The sequence below is a fragment of the Macaca thibetana genome, chromosome 3 (genome assembly GCF_024542745.1).
Source record: "Macaca thibetana thibetana isolate TM-01 chromosome 3, ASM2454274v1, whole genome shotgun sequence".
Lineage (NCBI taxonomy): Eukaryota > Metazoa > Chordata > Mammalia > Primates > Cercopithecidae > Macaca > Macaca thibetana.
In genome coordinates, this window is record NC_065580.1 from 163,053,193 (window position 1) to 163,072,394 (window position 19,202).

General features: G+C 46.4%; 3 protein-coding genes across 35 annotated transcripts in view; 1 reads left to right on the forward strand and 2 right to left on the reverse strand.

Moving 5' to 3' along the window:
- The window catches only part of ATP5PO (ATP synthase peripheral stalk subunit OSCP), a 1,173,690-nt gene extending 1,170,350 nt beyond the window's left edge, over positions 1-3,340 (forward strand). For all 30 annotated transcript variants that reach the window (XM_050784681.1, XM_050784674.1, XM_050784668.1 and 27 more), the window contains exons 7-8: positions 2,781-2,867; positions 3,160-3,340. In XM_050784681.1, coding sequence (XP_050640638.1) covers positions 2,781-2,867; positions 3,160-3,273 — 201 coding nt within the window. In that variant the 3' untranslated portion in view covers positions 3,274-3,340. The remainder of the gene's footprint in view (positions 1-2,780; positions 2,868-3,159) is intronic.
- Positions 1-19,202, reverse strand: part of MRPS6 (mitochondrial ribosomal protein S6) — a 519,933-nt gene that overhangs the window by 455,696 nt on the left and 45,035 nt on the right. The gene's annotated exons all lie outside the window — the stretch shown is intronic.
- The window catches only part of ITSN1 (intersectin 1), a 254,134-nt gene continuing 241,792 nt past the window's right edge, over positions 6,861-19,202 (reverse strand). For all 4 annotated transcript variants that reach the window (XM_050784632.1, XM_050784630.1, XM_050784631.1 and 1 more), the window contains one exon: positions 6,861-18,908. In XM_050784632.1, coding sequence (XP_050640589.1) covers positions 18,760-18,908 — 149 coding nt within the window. In that variant the 3' untranslated portion in view covers positions 6,861-18,759. The remainder of the gene's footprint in view (positions 18,909-19,202) is intronic.

Sequence of the window (19,202 nt, forward strand, 5' to 3'; positions counted from 1 at the left end):
CTCCAGGCTTGTCTTGAACTTCTGGGCTCAAGTGACTCACCTGCCTCGGCCTCCTAAAGTGCTGGGAATAAAGGTGTAAGCTACCACACCTGGCCTGAAACTAGAGTTGCAAACCTTTCATCTTTTGTGGTGGTGAATGGGAAGGAGTAGAATGGGTGGGCCTTTGTATCTTATATAGAGTGGGCTATAATTAGCTACCATTTATTGAACCCTACTATATGCTGAGTACTTTATTATTTTATTCAGTATCAAAAGATTCATGTGAGATAGAAGTATAATTATCCTCATTTTACAGATGAGGAAGCCGAATGCAGGGAAATGCAGTCACTTGCCCAAAGTCATAGGAGGTGGGACTAGAATTTGAACACAGGCCTCAAGGCCTCTTGGAAATCCATATTCCTTTTACTACACTTCATTGCCTCCCTAGAATTAATTTTGTTATTGTCTTAAATACATATTTTCTTCCCTATGTAACTCAGTCAAATGTAATGTAGCTCACTCTACAGGAAAACAGGAGAGTGTGGTAGATTTACTTGGAATTTGTAGCACCTGACCTCATCCAGATTAATAGTTCTAAGTGTTTAAAGGACAGTCTGACCTTCTAGTTAGCACAGATTCAAGGAGAGGCATCCCAGCACATCATACTTATTTGCACATTTGTAGTTCAGTAGTTGGTGCCCACAAAACATGTGCCTGGTTGCAAATCATTACAGCCCAGACATAGGCAGGGAGCCCTCTGTGGCTGCACCGGTTATCCCTAACAGTGTGGCGCAGATTAGAGATTCATCTGCCCCCCAGTCACCCATCATGAAGCACTGGTGCAGGGCATTCTTCAGTGAATACAAGGACATGATTTTCTTTTCTTTTCTTTTCTTCCTTTCTTTTTCTTTCTTTTTTTTGAGACTGAGTCTCACTCTGTCACCCTGGCTGGAGTGCAGTGGCACAATCTCAGCTCACTGCAACCTCTGCCTCCCAGGTTCAAGCAATTCTCCTGCCTCAGCCTCCCAAGTAGCTGGGATTATGACACCCGCTACCACACCCGGCTAACTTTTTGTATTTTTAGTAGAGACGGGGTTTCACCATGTTGACCAGGCTGGTCTTGAACTCCTGACCTCAGGCAAGCCACCCGCCTTGGCCTCCCAAAGTCCTGGGGCCACAGGTGTGAGCCACCGTGCCCAACCACAAGGACATGATTTTCTTTTAAAGGATACTTTTGCAAAAGATTTTAGAACCAACTGTTACTAATGCTTTTGATGTTGATACTACTGGGTCCGTGAGTCTGTACTGTTTGAAAAACATTATCTTGATGAATGACTAAGAGCACAGGCTTTAGAAATACAGAGTCTGGTTTTAAATATTGGGACTAGTCTTCACTTGCTGATGTGACCTTAGGTGAGTTTCTTAACCACTCTGATCCTCAGTTCCCTCATATGTAAAATGGGAATAATAACCACTGGCCTTGCAGGGCTGCCCACATGAAGGGAGATAGTAGGTGTGAAATGTCTGGCATAGACAGGCACCTGGCAGTTTGTACACGTCTCAGTGGAGGGTATGTATATTTCAGAATTCTGTAACCTTTTAGTCTCAGTAAATAATGTTTTGAATAAGAATAGACTGTGGCCAACAGCACCACCCCCTACCCCCAAAAAAGGATATTGTCAGATCTTTACAAAGACAAATTTTTTTGCTAAATTTTTTTAGGCTCTTGGAGGAGGGGCTAGGGAGGTACGATTTATGACAAGTGAAAAAAGGCCTTTGCAGCAGGGTGTGGTGGCTCACGCTTGTAACCCCAGCATTTTGGGAGACTGAAGCGGGTGGATCACTTGAGGCCAGGAGTTCGAGACCAGCCTGACCAACATGGTAAAACCCCGTCTCTACTCAAAATACAAAAATTAGCCGGGTGTGGTGGCACGCGCCTATAATTCCAGCTACTTGGGAAGCTGAGGCAGGAGAATTGCTTGAACCTGGGAGGCGGAGGCTGCAGTGAGGTGAGATCTCGCCACTGTACTCCAGCCTGGGTGACAGAGCGAGACTCGGTCTCAAAAAAAAGGCCTTTGCTTTAATAGCCTTTTTCATTTTCACCATTATAACACTTAACACTTTAACATTATAACTAACCAGGAGTAAGAGTTGGGGCCGAGAGGAGAGTGCAGTCTGCATATTTGAGGTGCTTGCTCTAAAGTAGATTATGGAGCTGAGCTGACTTCAGAAAAAGCCAGCTGCTCCAGGTTCTCTCACTGGGGTTCAGAGAGTGGAGTGGCCTGCCAGAGTTCCAGGTAGCTGTGGATGCGGGGAGATGAACAGCCAGCAGAGCTAGGGAAACATGAAGATGTAAAACCAGGTTAAAATGGCAACTTTTCACCCAAGGACATGATAGGTGCATGTTGTGACCCCAGGGCTGCCCCAGGAGGGGCCTGCGTCCTCCTGCATTGGTGGGGCTGTGTCTTCAGGCATTAGAAACTTGAGGGCCTTTCCTTGTTAATTCCAGGTTGTACTGCTAGCACACAGAGCAGAGGCAGGGAGGAAGTGGCATTTATAGGCAGTCCATGAATGACCGAGTGGGAGCTGCCCAGGTGATGCTGTGAGGCAGGGCCTTCCTGTGCTCCCTGAACCTCCAGCGCGAACAAGGAGTGAACGCTGCAGAGCAGCTCCATGATGGGCCCAGGTGGCTAAGGGAGGTGCTCACAAGGCCTGTCTTGGTGATGTGGGCCTGGAGTCTTTTAACTCTGGAAGTTTCTGTTTTGCTTTATCTAAATTGAAAGGGTGGTTTTGCCTTTCAGCCTTTAGAAGAAGCCACACTCTCTGAATTAAAAACTGTCCTCAAGAGCTTCCTGAGTCAAGGCCAAGTATTGAAATTGGAGGCTAAGGTGGGTTTTAAATTATTTATGGTATGTTTCCTCAGGTTCTTTTAAACTTAAAATGGCTACAGAAAGTACTAGTGAAATATTAGATCTAACTCTATACTAATTTTTCTGTAGTTAAAAGTTTGTCTTTATTTTAAATGTAAATGATGATCTGACTGTGCAGTTTTACTTTTGCCTTTTTCTAGGTGTAATTATAGCCTCTCACATTTGTGTAGCACATTGAGCCTTTCAGAACACTTGTGTATGTCCCATTTGATGAGTGCGTTTTCACACTTGCGTCGATTTTCTTTTGTAGACTGATCCGTCAATCATGGGTGGAATGATTGTGCGCATTGGAGAGAAGTATGTTGACATGTCTGTCAAGACCAAGATTCAGAAGCTGGGCAGGGCTATGCGGGAGGCTGTCTAAGTGTTGGTTTTCTGCCATCAGTGAAAATTCTTAAACTTGGAGCAACAATAAAAAGCTTCCAGAACAGGTCATATTATGTTCACTGTCTTTTAAAGTGGAGTGTAGAAGGCTTCATTTTTATGTCCTTTTTTGGTATCCCCTGAGTATAAAGGCCAAAAAGCCCTTTTGGCCTAGAGAATTTGGTTTGAGTAGATTACGTTTAGGAATTAATGGGTTAGACACAGCATCTAACACATGGTCACTCGGCAAAGTCTATCTGGTCCTGCCTGCCAAAATCCCATGTCTTTAAGGGCTTGTTCAGAACTCCTGGTCCCTGCTAGATCGTCGGATCTGTGTTTGCTCCATAGTCCTCCAGGGAGACCTCTTCCTAATAAAATGCCCTTCATCCTGTCATGAACACACCTAGTTGTAGGCTGCTCTGTAGCTTTCAAGGCCATTTCATGTACATCTGAAGCTTCGTAACAGCCTTGTCATATGGGTGGGACAGACATCACCCCACTTTACAAATGAGGAAAGAGATTGAGGGGCCCTGGAGATGTGCTCAGAGTCACCTGTCTGGACAGCTGGTTGTCAGGCCCTAGAGCCCATGTTTGTACCACTATGTAACTAACACCATGCACCAACACGTTACTGGAGCAAATGGACAAAAGTTACCTTAGGTAGGTCCCCTGCCCCTTCCCACTTTGTCCCTAAGATGCTCCCAATTCACCTTTTAACCAAAACCAGTTCCCAGGTCAGCTCTTCCCCTACATTTTACCTTTTGGGCTTCTAGAGAAAATAGAGTTCCCCAGGCAACAGCCCGCTCAGGTGCCTGTTCCTTGGTCAAACTCCAAGAGCTTTTGACCAACAAACCAGTTCCCTTCCCAGAACTACCCCTGGTTGGGCAGAGGCAGGACCATTGCAGCGAGGAAGTTCTCCAGAGCAATGACATGGCCCAGCGCTGCTCCCTACGTGCTCATACTGGGACCAGCATGCCCTCCACGTGACAGGACACTCCTGGCACTCAGGCTTGGCTTCAACTCCGGCTTCCTCCTGGCAAAGTTTTTAATACATGATCACCTAATGTGACAACCAGCGGAGACACCACGTGGCCCCTCAACCTTTCCAGGAACCAGGAGTGCTGAGGCTGCTAGTTGGCCCAAAGACCATTCAGCCACCTTTTAGGTGGGCCTAGGGCTACTCAGCTAGAGACCACATTCCTGAGCCTCTGGCAGCACCTGACCGTGGTGCTGAGTTCTAGCAAATGGGAAAGGAGAGGAAGTGATGTGTGCCTCCCTGGACTGCCCTCGTGAGCAATCCTTAGTCCATCCCTCTGGCTAGATACAGACAAGATGGCAAGTGATGCCAAGGGCACAGCCACCCTGCCAGGCCTTTCCGCTGCCCCTGGGCTGTTAAACACGATGAAGAAATAGGCCTCTCTCCAAAGCCACGGGATATTGAGCTCTGTCTTCTGCAGCTGAGTTTGCAACCTAACCACGACCACGCTCCAGCTTCCCCCCGGCCCCCCAGCTCACTGCCTGCCTCCTGCATGCAGTGAGGCCAGATCTGCACAAGGTGGCGTCATACACATAATCACAGCTCTACAGACACGTGATTGCCAGTGGACAAACCGTCTTTGCCGAAGCCTCATGCTGCTGATACCCAGATCCTTCAAAGTCAAACTCAGCAACCTTCCTGTTGATCAAGCGCATACAATCTCGGGGAATGATGAGGCGCTTCATATGTTGCCTTACAAGGTCACCAGAGAGAAGCCAGAGATCTGTGTACAATGATTTGTTTTTTGAGACAGTCTCACACCATCATTGAGGCTGGAGTGCAGGGGCACGACCATGGCTCACTGCAGCCTCAACCTCCTGGGCTCAAGCCATCCTTCCGCCTTAGCCTCCCAAGTAGCTGAAACTACAGGCAGTGTGACCACACCCTGCTGGTTTTCGTATTTATAGTAGAGACAGGGTCTTGCCATGATGCTCAGGCTGGCTTTAAACTCCTGGGCTCAAGCGATCACTGGCCTCGGCCTCCCAAAGCGCTGGGATTATAGGCGTAAGCCACCACACCCAGCCTACAATGATTTTCTTCACAATATTTTCTTTAAATCGAGGTGAAAGTTTTGCAGTACCTTGTGTATGGGATGTTTTTGATGCATATTAGCTATTAAATAGTACAAGAGGCCGAGTGCAGCCAGGGTGACAAAAGCGAGACTCCATCTCATAAATAGATAGTACAAGAGTATTTAAAACGCACACAGAAAAAATACAGAAGTGAAGTGCATCAAAACGTAACCTTTATTTTTGTGTAGAACATCTCCATTAAGTGATTTTATTTCCTTTGTGTTTTTCTTTCCTTGCTGAATTTTCTGCATTAATAAGTATTACTTCTGTAATGAGAAGAAAAACTAAATATTTGAGAATAAAGTATTCCCTTGATTATGCTGGCTACTAACCATGGTTAAATAGGTATTAATTACATGTTTTCTACCAGTGATTCCATCCACTCTGGGCTCTGTGAGGGGGCCCTCATCAGACTTGGAGCGAACTAGGTATAGTGTGGGAAAGTTAATTATTGCATTTGTTTTTAATGGCATTTAACTTTTATTTTTAAAACAGGGTCTCACTCTGTCACCCAGACTGGAGTGCCGTGGCCTGATCATGGCTCAACTGCAGCCTTGACCTCCTGGACTCAAGAGATCCTCCTGCCTCAGCCTCCCTAATACCTGGGACCATGAGCATGGGCCACCATGCCTGGCTAGTTTTTTATTTTTTGTAGAGACAAGGTCTCACTATGTTGCTCAGGCTGGTCTTGAACTTCTGGATGCAAGCAATCCTCGCCTCAGCCTCCCAGAGCACTGGGATTACGGGTGTGAGCCACCATGTCCAGCCTTAACTTATTTTTAAAACTTCTAATAACAACCAAGAAAAGGGCATAAGATTTTTATGTTTTTCAAACATGGGGCATACTAGTTTTAAAAAGGCAAAGACATACTGCTGTAGGTCAACTTTTAAAAACTGTGCTGTGTAACAATTCAACTAGTGTCCCAGCCAGCTAGAGAAATGTAAAGGACTCATTTATAGTCAGTTAAATCAGTGATGAAATAGGTAGGAATGGCCTTAAAACCAGAACAGGAGGAAGCAATCTAATAAAATTCAGTGTTGGGTTTTATAGAACTCAGAATTACAGATCACCCAGGTTCTGAACACGTGGAGTTACGTGTGTTAGAAACTTCTTCCTGGAAATTCAGTGACCCTTCTGAGTGTCTTTATAAGACAATCAGCTTTTTGCACCGCCCCTCAACCCCAGTCACAGAATTTCTTACGCTGTACAACACAGAACTTCTCCTATTCTCACAAAGACTTTGTACAGAGAAATCTATTTCTGCTTGGTGTTAGCTAACATTTATCTACAGCCATAGGAGAGTTGAAAGGGTTGTGGGTTGGTTTTGTTTTCTAGGTTTATTTCTGCACAATTTTCCTTGCACAGCTACAACCTTATCTGTGGGAAGAGGAAGAGACACCATTTGCAGGGCTCTTAGCTTCCTGTGCGCTCAGAAAAGAGTGAAGCAGAAAGAACCCAAAATAATCCACTATAACAGATTGACTTTTCTCATTTTATTCATGAACTATTTGAGTTTAAACCACACAGGTCAAAATGACCAAAGAGTTGTTTTTTGTTTTTGTTTTTTTGAAGAGATTGTTCTTTTTAGGTTCAAGATACACAGGAACAGCAATTTGTACTGATGTTGCTACTGGTTTAAAGAAAGGTCTCAGTTACCATCATCTGAATGGATAAAATTTAACATTTCACACATAATAAGTTGCCAAAGGAACACTCAAACAGCAAAAACAAACCTCAGCTTCTTCCAAACAAAAAAGAAGAAACAGTGTTTTGGCCCTGCTTCATCAAACCCTTAGACAAATACATAAGTCTACAATTTATAATAGTGTCTAGTAATTCTTAGAATTCCATGAACATTACATATCAGACAATATAGTCTCTCTTTTATGGAAAATTAAACAGTACCATTATTTGGCAACAGAAGTATATTACAATCAACAGCACATCCATCAAGGGGCAGGCCTGGTCCTACCCCTGGGCAGGGCTGTGAGGGGAGCAACTTGCCACCAGCACTGTGGCCCACTTGTCACTGGAAGCACAAGGAGCTCACGTTCTGATGGATTACATTCTTTTCCAAACAGGCAAAGGCTATCTGGGAGGGTTCGCTAGCACTCCTGGGAAGGGAGGGCCCCATGTTCTAGCTTTTCTTGTCCCCAGACTTTTTTGAAACAACCAGGGCCCAAGGCACAGTGACTGGCTGACTTGTTCCCACTCACAGCCCTCTTGCCACCCCAGCCAGAGGGCATCGTTCTAAGGAAGGAGAGTCAGGGCCTGTTTGGGGTGAGTGAACCAGAACTCTTCTCCTCTGCTGGCAGGCCTTAGGTGGCCTTCCAAGGCTGTGCCTGAACAAAGAAACCTCTAAACAGCTCCATCTTTGGGAATAAAGCCAGTTATGAACCACATGGACAGTGCCTCTAAGTGATTTGCAGATTATTCATACACCTCAATAGATTCCAGGAAGCTTCCAGAAATCATGGCTTCCCATACTCCTGAAGTCAGGAGCTTTACCGGTTCGGGCCTCTCAGGAAAGGGGCTCCAGTTGCTGGTTGGCAGCGTTAAGATGCACACAGCCTGTTGAAAGAAATGTTGAAAACCTAACACATTCTTCAGATGTCTTTTCAGACCACAGACCCTCAACCTTCCACCAGCAGTGTCACCCCCAAGTACAATGCGTTCGGATCACCAGAAACCAGCTCTTTTCGTTACTGCAGTATTTCCAGGCTGCCAGGGGAGGCTGGACTCCTGGGGTTGCCCCCTCCTGAAATCACTTCTGAATGCCTCTCTCAGGGGTTTAGACATTGAGTTTCATGGAACCCACCTTGGGTGGCCTAAGGGGCGCTTCTGGTGGCCAAGTACAGAAAGTCTGCGCCCCAGAAGCAGCCTGGACTCCTGATCCTTTTCTGGGAATGGAGAGGGGAGGAAGGCGTCTTCCCCCTGGGGTCTCCATGGGAACATGGGCATCCAGAAGTCTGCCCCAAAATGGCTTAACCCAGAAACCCTAAACCATCCATCCACCCACCTGGCTGTGCAACAGTTGAAGACGGTGAGGATGCATCAGGAAATTTCATGGAAAACACAAATGCTAATTAGGGATAAACTGAATCAATCCAGATAGAGAAGTAGAAAGGGTGACCTGGAAGTCAGAGTGGGCTCTCTAGTGGGATAGCTGCGTCAGCCCCAGATCCCTAACGAGTCCACTAGAACCCAAGGAAGCCTGCGTGGCACATGGATCTGGTGAAAAACAGGCTCCCGATCCTCTCATCCTTCCTGACACAAGTACCCTCTCGGATATGTGATCTGCAAAAATCCATTTTTAATGCAACACCAAGGTCACATGCGAGGTCATGGCTACAGGATACTTTTCATTTGATCACACCACCACCCATTACACTGAAATTTTTCATATTTCCTCCAGGCAGGAAAAAAATGACTCCTTTGATTTCTAACATATACAACTTGGATTTTTTTTTAATATAAATTTAGTTGAGTTGAACCCAAGTAATCTGATTAAGCATTTTCTACTCTTGGAATAGGTTTAAAATTTTTTTCTATAGTTTTATGCACTTAAATTAGATTCCTAAAATACTCTCATATACATACAGAAAAATAATCTCTCAATGACAAATCACATTTTACAATAACAAGTGAAATATTTTTGACTACAGAATCTGTGTTAGTTCATGCAACATTTAACAGCATAGCCTCTTACATACCATATATACATTTAGTCATGGCCATTCCGTAAACACACAGCAGAGATTTCATGATGAACATGAAATGAATACAACCTTTTCCCTTTATGTAGTGGGAGTTCGCATTTTTCTTAGCTGGAAACAACACAGAATGTAGAAAACTGGTATCATCCACGGAACATTTTTGTTGCAGTTTCTCATCTGTACACATGTATTTACACGTAAGTTCACCACTTATACGTGTGACGGTACAAAGCTGCTGGAGCTAAGGCAATACAACATGGGGTGGGCAGGGGCCAACTCCCCTATCTATGCAGGGCCACCAAGGGATAAGAAGGGGCCATGGAGAGCACAGACTCCGGCTTGCGGGGCTACAGCAGACGAGATCTGAGGTTGATTTCACAGTTCAAAGATACTTGGGCTATTGGCCGTGTATGCTTTAAATGCATGTCTAAAATTAAGTAGCATTAACATAGATCTTGCTAAAATATCTACTTTCTGTCACAGTGAATGTTTAGCAGATGACATTTTAAGGATGTTGATTTATAGAATTGTACCTCAAATGTTCATTAAAACTAATTCTGACATGCTATTAATGAAATGCCCCTGGAGAAAGAACGCTTGCAGAACTTCCCGTGGTCTGGAAGATTGCATGACGCACGAAAACAAAGCTATAATTTGTTATGTCATTCAAGGTGACTCAATCAAATCCAAGTGAGATGAGTTTGCAATTTCTGTTCAACTTTCTGTCAACATTTTTACTTAACAAATATAATCCCAGACAGAATCAGAGAACATAGCGAGGATTATTGCTCAATGTGTGTGGAGAAGGGGAAATGGAACTGCAAACATTTTGGAGTGTCCAGCCCAGGAAAAGTAAAAGCTCGTGAAAGAAAGCGACAACAGGAAGCCCAGCTCCATGCTCAGCTGCCTCCTGGGGCCACAGTCTTCTAGAACTTGAGGCTACTTACACAGAGGGTTCTTTTCTCTCCTACCATCCCCTACTTAAAAGCCACACAAGGGATCCTAAGGGGAGAGTCTAGCTGGGAAGTCACAGCCTCTCCGAAGCAGGTTCCTCCCAGACACCTGCAGACCAGATGATGTGGTCCAGCTGGGCAGGGAGGCGCTGGCGTCGCAGACTCCCCTTCTCTCCAGCGGGTGAAGGCTGGAGGAGCAAGTGTCCAGCCACTGGGGAAGGGACACTGAGCACGTCTATGACCCTGCTTCTCTTTGAAGGCAGAAGGTTGGAAAAGGCTTGCTGTTCTCCCAGGAAAGGGGAGAAAAGCTCCCGGTGGCTGACCAAGGCCAGAGGATATAGTGAGCTCAATGGTAAAAGCCCACAGTTGCTTGATGCCCTGCAGCCCATCCTGAACCGGGAACCCAGAGCTCCTGCCACCACCAGCAACCCCCTCTCCAGCCTTGGGGTGCAGCTGTGAACTAGGGGCTCAGTTCCACACCCTCTAGCTAGTCCAGGCCATTTGTGCTTTTAGGAAATAAATGCAGGCATTTAGAAAAGTATATCCGCCCAGCTTGCCACAGCCTGCCGGAGACCTTTTTAAGTGAGAAGACCTGAGACAGAGCCCATCTGCTTCAGGAGCCAGCCCAGAACAGTGTGGTCAGGGCCAGCCTCGTGGTTGTGCCGCCTGGCAGCCACACGGGGCCATGCACTCAGAAGGGACCTGAGCGGCTTAATGCTCTCCTGTCACTGTCTAGAAATGCTTCATCACCTGAACAAGGGGCCTCGCATTTTCATTTTGCACTCTGTCCACCAACCACGCGGCTAGTCCTGTCCAGGACGACAGGACAGTGGAGTAACGTGTTTCCTGTTTCCCTCTCCAAGCCACAGAGCCATGCATCCCCCTCAAGTGTGGGTAGGCACACACACACGCGCACACACACACACACACACACACACACACGCACACATGCACGCACATAGAAACACATGCACACATACACGTGCGCACATACACACACGCACACATGCACGCACATACACACACACACACATACACGTGCACACACACGCACACAAACACACAGGCGCACACACACGCACACCCATGCACACACACATACAGGGGCGTGCACACCCATGCGCGCACACACATACACGGGCGTGCACACACGCACACACACGCACACAAACACATGCCTGCACACACAAACACACGTACACAAACACGCACACACACATACACGCACACACAATGCACACACAAGCACGCGTGCACACACCACGCACTGAGCTGCTGCGTCCCACCAACAAAAATTCCCTTCCACCTAAAGTTCCAGCAGTCTAAGTCTGCAAGCAGAGACTCTGTAATCCAATCCCAGTAGAGCTCACTGTAACTCCCAGAACGCTTGCCGGGAAGCAGGGCCTCCTCCAGGTCACCTGCCCTGCAGTCCACCCAGACGACAGACACTAAAGCAGATGCAGAAAGGGTGGGAAGGCTGAGGACCTCCGTGCAGCCCCAGCCTCAGCGGCAGGGAAGAGCAAGGTCTCACTGGAGACCCCTGGTGCGTTAGGCTCGAACCCCAGGCTCGCCGCGAGCTTCCTTCCCACCCCAGCCTTCAGTCTCTGCCAGGCCCACATTCCTAGCTCTGAGTCCGTGTTCCTGTCTTCCCCTACACCTCATATCACCAGCAACTCCTTCTGCGATCTACACAAGAGCGATGCCCAGCAGCTGCGGTAGGTGGAGCCGGCACCTTGAAATCCGCCAGTGAAAAGAGCGAATTTCCTCCTCCTACAGGGAGACCCTCCACCCCCGCCAGTGACAGTGCACTGAACGACAGCCGCTACTGCTCACCCAGCGCTACAAAGCCACCACACCCTTTCTTTGGTTCCTGTCTGCCCCAGGCCCCCACTCTGTTTAGATACAGGAACGGCAGGAAATAAGAGATTTGAGTTAAAAAAGAGAAATGCAAAGGCGAAGAGAAGCAAAGTTGCACAGGAATGTTATTCTTTCAAAAGATAAAAGCATAAAACCAGAGCTTCTGGAAGAAGAAAATACGCATTCTTACCACTGCCTAAAAAGAAGCCTTAGTTTCTGCTTGATCCTCAGGAAATATCAGAGAAACGCTGATTTTTCTTTTTTTTTCAAGGCTGACCAAATAAGTCCACTTCTGAACACAGCTTTATTTGGTGGGCTTTGAATACTAAAATATTCATACTAGGCAGATGATAGTAGTAATATAGCCTGGTATAGAAAATAGAACAGAATCCTATTAAAACACAACTCACAAAACACCCCTGACATCCAGTAAGGGGAAACCGACCCTGAAATCTGACAAGCACACATAATGTCAAAAACATTATTATGTGGGTGTAATCTGGCTCCCCCAGGGCCAGGGTAAAGACGGTTCCTTTGAATGGAGGAACTGATTGAGGCTGCATGGAACTAAAGAAGTTATTGGGAGGTGGATATGAACTTTATTTTTTTTTTTGAGACGGAGTCTTGCTCTGTCACCCAGGCTGGAGTGCAGTGGCACAATCTCGGCTCACTGCAACCTCTGCCTCCTGGATTCATGCCATTCTCCTGCCTCAGCCTCCCGAGTAGCTAGGACTATAGGCACTCGCCACTATGCCTGGCTAATTTTTTGTATTCTTTAGTAGAGATGGGGTTTCACTGTGTTAGCCAGGATGGTCTTGATCTCCTGACCTCGTGATCCACCCGCCTTGGCCTCCCAAAGTGCTGGGATTACAGGCGTGAGCCACCGCGCCCGGCCAAACTTTTTTTTATAAGCGTTGGGTCTTATTTTAATGACTTAAAGTTAGTTTGCCATTAAAAGCAATGGCAAAAACCGCAATCACTTTTACACCAACCTAATCCAATTAGGCTTGCTTGAATGCCACCAAGGCAGGCCCGTCCGAGCTGCCTCCCAGCTTCTAGGAGGGTGACCTGGACCAGGATGGGGACTCCCTAAATGAACAGTGCATTAACTAGTAAGATGTTTCTGAGAGATCACAATCCAGAGATGCACTGTCTAGTGTGCTGGTGTCTGGATTTTAATGCTCCCAAGACAGATAGCTGTTAGATGTCTTCTTTCACTTGGACTAAGTTTCCATGCCTATCAGGAATAGATTTCTTTTTTTTCTAGCTCCTACAGATAAAAGGTTATGTATCTTAGTTGATCCTGATGACCTGCAGACATATCCTGGATCTGATACAGTGCAGGGTGAGGAAACAGGAATTCTAGAACCTTCCTATCTTCTAGCTCAAATAAACAACTGCATTCCAAGTACAGAGAAGCAGGATCCAGAGGAAGCTGTGGGGTGCCACTAAGTTGACAGCCAATTACTTCCTCCGTGTCAGGTCTAACCAGAAGAGGTCTGCATTAGCTCTTTTTGTTTGTTTGTTTGTTTGTTTTGAGAAGGACTGTCACTCTGTTACCCAGGCTGGAGTGCAATGGTGTGATCTTGGCTCACTGTAACCTCTGCCTCCCAGGTTCAAGTGATTCTCCTGCCTCAGCCTCCTGAGTAGCTGGGATTATAGCTGGGATTACAGGTGTGCACTACCACCCCTGGCTAATTTTTGTATTTTTAGTAGAGACAGGGTTTCACCATGTTGGCCAGGCTGGTCTCGAACTCCTGACCTTAGGTGATCCGCCTGCCTCGGCCCCCCAAAATGTTGGGATTACAGGCGTGAGCCACCGCACCTGGCCGGTTTGCATTATTTCTCTGAAGAACCCCGCACAAAGCAACATTCATTGATCAGAACCATTCAAAATAGAATAAAAATATCCAAGGGCTCAAGGGAAACATTCCCTCTAGAAGTCGGGTCCTGCACATGAAGTAGAAGTCACTGCAACAAGGAGAAGCAGGGACTGAGCCACATCTTCATCAGAAACCGGGCTGGCGGGCACGTGGGAGTATCAGGGGACACCAACGGGCCTGAGACTGCTTCTCTTGGAATGAGCTGACCTGGAGGTCCCACAGGAGGAAGTTGCAGGGAATGCATCCCTGGGCCCCCAGGACAGCTCTCATCAGGCTCCTCGTAAGCCTGTAAGGTCACTGGGCAGAAGAGCTGGAGGAAGCTGCCCCGTGAATGGCAGCTGTGGTTTCTTTGCACCCTCAGTCTTTCTGCTGCTTTACAATATCACCTCATGAGTGCAGCCTCCTGGCACTCATGGACAAGGAAAGCCCACCTTCCTCTAGAAGGGGCCCGGGCAGGTAGGCAATTACACGGTAGTTGGGAAAAGAAAGAAAGAAAGAAAATGCCCCCATTTGATCAAGCATTGAACGTCCCTAAAAGGAACTGAGTGTCTACGTGCAGGAAGCTGCTAGATCAATGTCATGGGAATTCCTGAGCCTCCCTCACTCGTGCAGGTTAAGGCTGTTCTAGGGAAGCGCCTGCCACTTATATTTAATACAAGCCTGTTTCTGTCCCTGAGATCTGCCCCAGAATGTAGGCTGGCCTAAAAATCCTCATCTGAGCTCAGCCTTCCCAGAAATGGATTCATCTTCTGTGTCATTTGAACAAATGAACTGAAAACATAGAGAAACACAAGCATTTGGTCTCACTGCTCCACTCCAGGGAAAAGAAGGAGAATGAACATTCTAACGATATACTAAGCAGCCCCTGGGCCATTCCTGGAAGTAAGGGGAAGTCTCTAGCAGGCATGTCAGCACCCCATGGTACAAAGAGAAGGAGGTGTTAGTTTTCCCTAATGCCTCTTATGGTGGCTCAGACTACACTGAGGGCTTCATCATGCCACTGGTTTCTGGGCCTCCAGTTATGCTTCTGCCTGGTGTGAGCTAAAGCTCTTTTATCTAAAAGCAAAACAAAGCCATCCAGGTGCCTTTGTTTTTATGTCACTTTCTGGCATACGATGCTCTAAACTTGTAAACAAGTGTATCTGAATCAAACAGACCCACTGCTAATTGCGCACTCACCTCAAGCCTGAAATGACCCTGTTATATCCAAAGCACACCAGATATTCATGTGAAAGTATTAGTGTCTGCTATAGAGCACATCGCTAACCTTGAAAAGGAAGGGAGAATTTAGAAACCAAATCAAATCAAATCATACTTTCTGTTTCCAATGGAAATTCTTAAAGTTGTTACACATACAAAACATATTTTCTTCTTATCAATCAAAAAGCCTCAATCAACTAGAAAAAAAACAACTTGGAGTAGAGGTAGAGAAGTCTTTTTCTGCTTATACAGGGTACTGGCCTACTCTAAAATATATTCCAACAGCTCCGCCTTTCCAGGAAAGCCAGAAGTGCCTTGTCCATTTCTGCCTTCATCTTGAGCCCCATCAGATTCTAGAACATCCTTGTTCTGTGTGGTCAGTGGCTTTACACTTGTCCTAGCCAGTTCCTGGAGAGACAGCCGGCCTGCTCAGCCTTGGAAGGCAGGCCTGCAAGTGTCCTTCCCCGCTGGCGCTAGCACCGAATCCCTCTGCCACCCCGGAATACACCCCTGGAGGACACCTGAGCTTTGGTACCAGGTCACCGAGATAAGATATAATGTGGGTGGTCAATTTACTCATTTTCTGATGGGATTTTTTTTCCCCCAGTTAACTTCAGGGCTACTCGACCAGATGAAATCAGTTACTTTCATACACTTAGGTCTTTAGGTTGTTAAAAAAAAAAAAGCAAAGAAGAAAAAATGCCTCCTCTTACATGAATGTTCTTTGAGAGCAGAGCCCTTTCCTCTGCTATCAGAGGACAGAGACACATTATCCAAACAAACAAGGAAGTCTGGCTCTAGTTCCTCAAGCATTCCTGGTGACCTGCACCTAGAAAGGTCCCTCCTTCCAGATTAGTTCAGGCCTGGATCTGAATGAGCCACATCTTCAGGCTCTCACGGTCCCAGCAAACCTGGTTGCAGGAGACGATGCTGTCCGTCTACCTGCCAGCATGATGCCAGCAGCCAGAGAGGCCCTGTCCCAGAGGGACCAGGATGTGGACTGTCCCTTCTAGAGAACTGCTGTATGAAGAAGGCTCAGCCCAAGAGGTCCCCGGATAGTTCAGTTCTCAGGGATGACTGAGGGTTACAGCGTAACCCTATGACCAGGACAGCCCCTTCTTGGACTAAAGGAGATCAGAGTGTGCAGGAGGAGCTAGCAGTGTGGCTCAGAGCAGAGGAACGCTTGCAGGGGTGTGTAAAAGGCTGAGATCAGGATGCCAGGATGCAGTGGCCTACAGAACTCCTATATGTAGAAAACGAAGAGCTCGGAGACAGACTCCTTGTTGGCAAGGAGCATATAATTTCAGTGAAATATAGCCCAGATGGTCAATAGAGGTGAAGGAACAGAGAGGCCCAAGGGTTTGAGACTCCATGCATCAGCCCTGTTCCTCAATCCCCTTGACACAACTCATGAATCACAGCTGGATCCGAGGGCCAGCCCGACTCCTCCATAAGGACGATCGGTTACGTTACAAATTACACCAGGAAATACAAGGACACTAATCCAGAACTTGCTACACAGCAGGAGCATCTCAAGGATGTTCAACAGAGTCACTTGAGGAAAAACAGTCACATATTGCTTTCTCATGCTACATTAATTCCAATAATAGGACACTATGAGTGGGTGACCTGGGACCTCAAACGATTGTTTGTCATTGTGCATACCATACGCTACCTACATGAACAATGATGTCCAACATTAACACGCAAATAAAGTCAATGAAGGAAAGACAGGACAGAAAACAAAAAGAGATTGGAATGGTGACCCACACTACGCCATTTACACATGGAATACTTTTTTCCTACCATGGTAACGTGTCTTTCATAAACACACTGAACAAACGGTATTGGTTATAGAAATAGGAAAGCATAAGTTGCATGTCTATTTATAGATTTAATTTAAAAGTTTCTTAACAACATCAAAAAATATAAACTTAAAGTTTTTTAACCATGTTTTCTGCTGGGAAATGGTAAACAAATGCATGCCTGAAGTTAAACTTGGTCTCTAACACGTTCAGTTGAAAGTTTCTAACTACAGGGTATATTTGCTTGTTTCAAAAAATACTTATGTCTGTTGTTCTTGATACAAAATTCTACACTATCTTCAATAAATAAATAATAAAGTATTTCTTAAAAGTATGAAATGTAAACTTTGTTGTCCTTTCCAACACACACTTTTAAAAAAAATTGCTTGAAGTATGACCGGGCTCTCATGGGAAATTATAACACTACACATTCAGTTCCCAGCAAAGGGGGTACTCCGCCACAAAGCTGATGCTATTATTTAGAAAGCGCTTTTATAACCCTAATTAAAGTCTAAGGACCTACAATCAAAGAGAACACCATCTAGTACAGGAAAGCTAGACTCCGGTACCAACAGAACATGCAAAGGACATTTCATGACCACAACAAACTGGGATTATGAGAATATTAACATGCGAACAAAATACGGCCCCCACTTTTCATTAGCAAATCAAGTTACTATCTAACTAACCAGACTATCTCCTGGCATTTAAGGGAAAAAAAAAAAAATTAAAGAACTCAAACCAAACAGCTTGACACATGGTCATACAGTCCTGACTCTTGGAACAAGCACATTACCGTGAGGTTGGGGTGGGGGTGGTGGAGGGTGGGAAAGCGTCTTAGGTCTTTGGCCCAGGATGTGCGGGGCTTGCATGCTCCTAGGGTCTTTCACCCACCACATAATGGACTGTCTTCATTTTCTTTCCCAGCCTCCAGCTTGACATTTTTCCTTTTCACGCCTTGGGGATCTAGGACGTGGCTTTTTGGGGAATGTACCAAAGACAGTTGTTGAAATTTCCTACAACAATCAGGATTCAGCACATCCAAGCACAGAACAGGGCACCAGCAACTAACTACTGCTGCCGTGAAATATCACAGGGCCTCTGAGCCAAAAGAGATTTTTCCACCATGGCTGCCAATCGAGACCCAGTGACCCAACATTGTCAGGTTGCCTTTCCAGTGACCTGCAGTGATCTGATCCAGCAGACGGGTGACTTTCTAGATAATGGCTTTCTGTGACCATATTCCAAGCATGCCGGAAATCAGAACTGAATCCACGCAACAATACGCCGGTGTGTTTTCATTGACATATATTAATACAAGGCCTAGAGGGGGAAGGAACGGCTATAACGGTGCGCATGCTGGAACCTTCCATAGACCAGCTCTTCAAAGAGCTAAGCCAGGGCCTGATCAGACCGTCTCACCGAGTGATCAGCTCCAGGCAGCATTTCCCTGCGGGAGAGATGGGATTCTGAAGCAACGACAGGACCATCATAATTGTTTCTGAACGCACACCAACGACTGGGCATTGTAAGCCGAGAAGTCTACTTGGGGCCTGGTGGATGTAAGAAATATGAGGGTTACATGAGTTCTCCAAAAATATAGACATTGCATTTATAAATCTATTTTATAGTAATCAGACCCATTCTTCAAGCCCGGGAAGGCGCTAGACTCCCAACTGCACCCTGTTGAGGGTTATGGGATTTCAGTGACCCTAGAAGCCATAATGAGACCTGTAGTGAGGACAAAGGAAAACAGAGCTTTGTTTCATGAAAAAGGAAATTGTTTCGGGGCAGGGAGGATTGTCGAGAATGATTCCTAGAAGCTCTGAGGGGCCTGTCTTTGCCGTCCCATATCCCTGTGACTGAACACCACCAAATGGTTTCTTAGAAAAGGAACACAATTTCCAGACAGCATGTGTGGCCGTGGGCTGGGACCCTGCTGAGCACACCCTGAGCCCGCTGCCTACGGCTCATCAAACAACTGCAGGTCCAAGCGGACCACGATCTCTCCCGTGGGGACTTCGTGCAGCAGAAGACACTTCGTAACTGGACCCTTGGAGCCCTGGTCCTTTTTGATGTCCGCCACACGGATCTCCGTCCGACCCAAAAAATCTGAAAAGAGAACAGACAGACCCTGCTAAGAGGGCCCATTCCCTGTCTTCGAGGCACATGTCTGGCATATTGGGGACCCCCTGATGAACTGTTACATTCTGATGTAAACCAACACTAGGATTTCCAACTCACTCCCCAGTAGAGTTGCCAATGTGTCATGGTATTTCATTATTTAAAAAAAACAAACCCAACCCCAATCTTTATCTCTCAGAATTAGAAGGTGGCCGGGCACAGTGGCTGGCATCTGTAATCCCAGCACTTTGGGAGGCCAAGGCAGGAGGATCACTTGAGTCC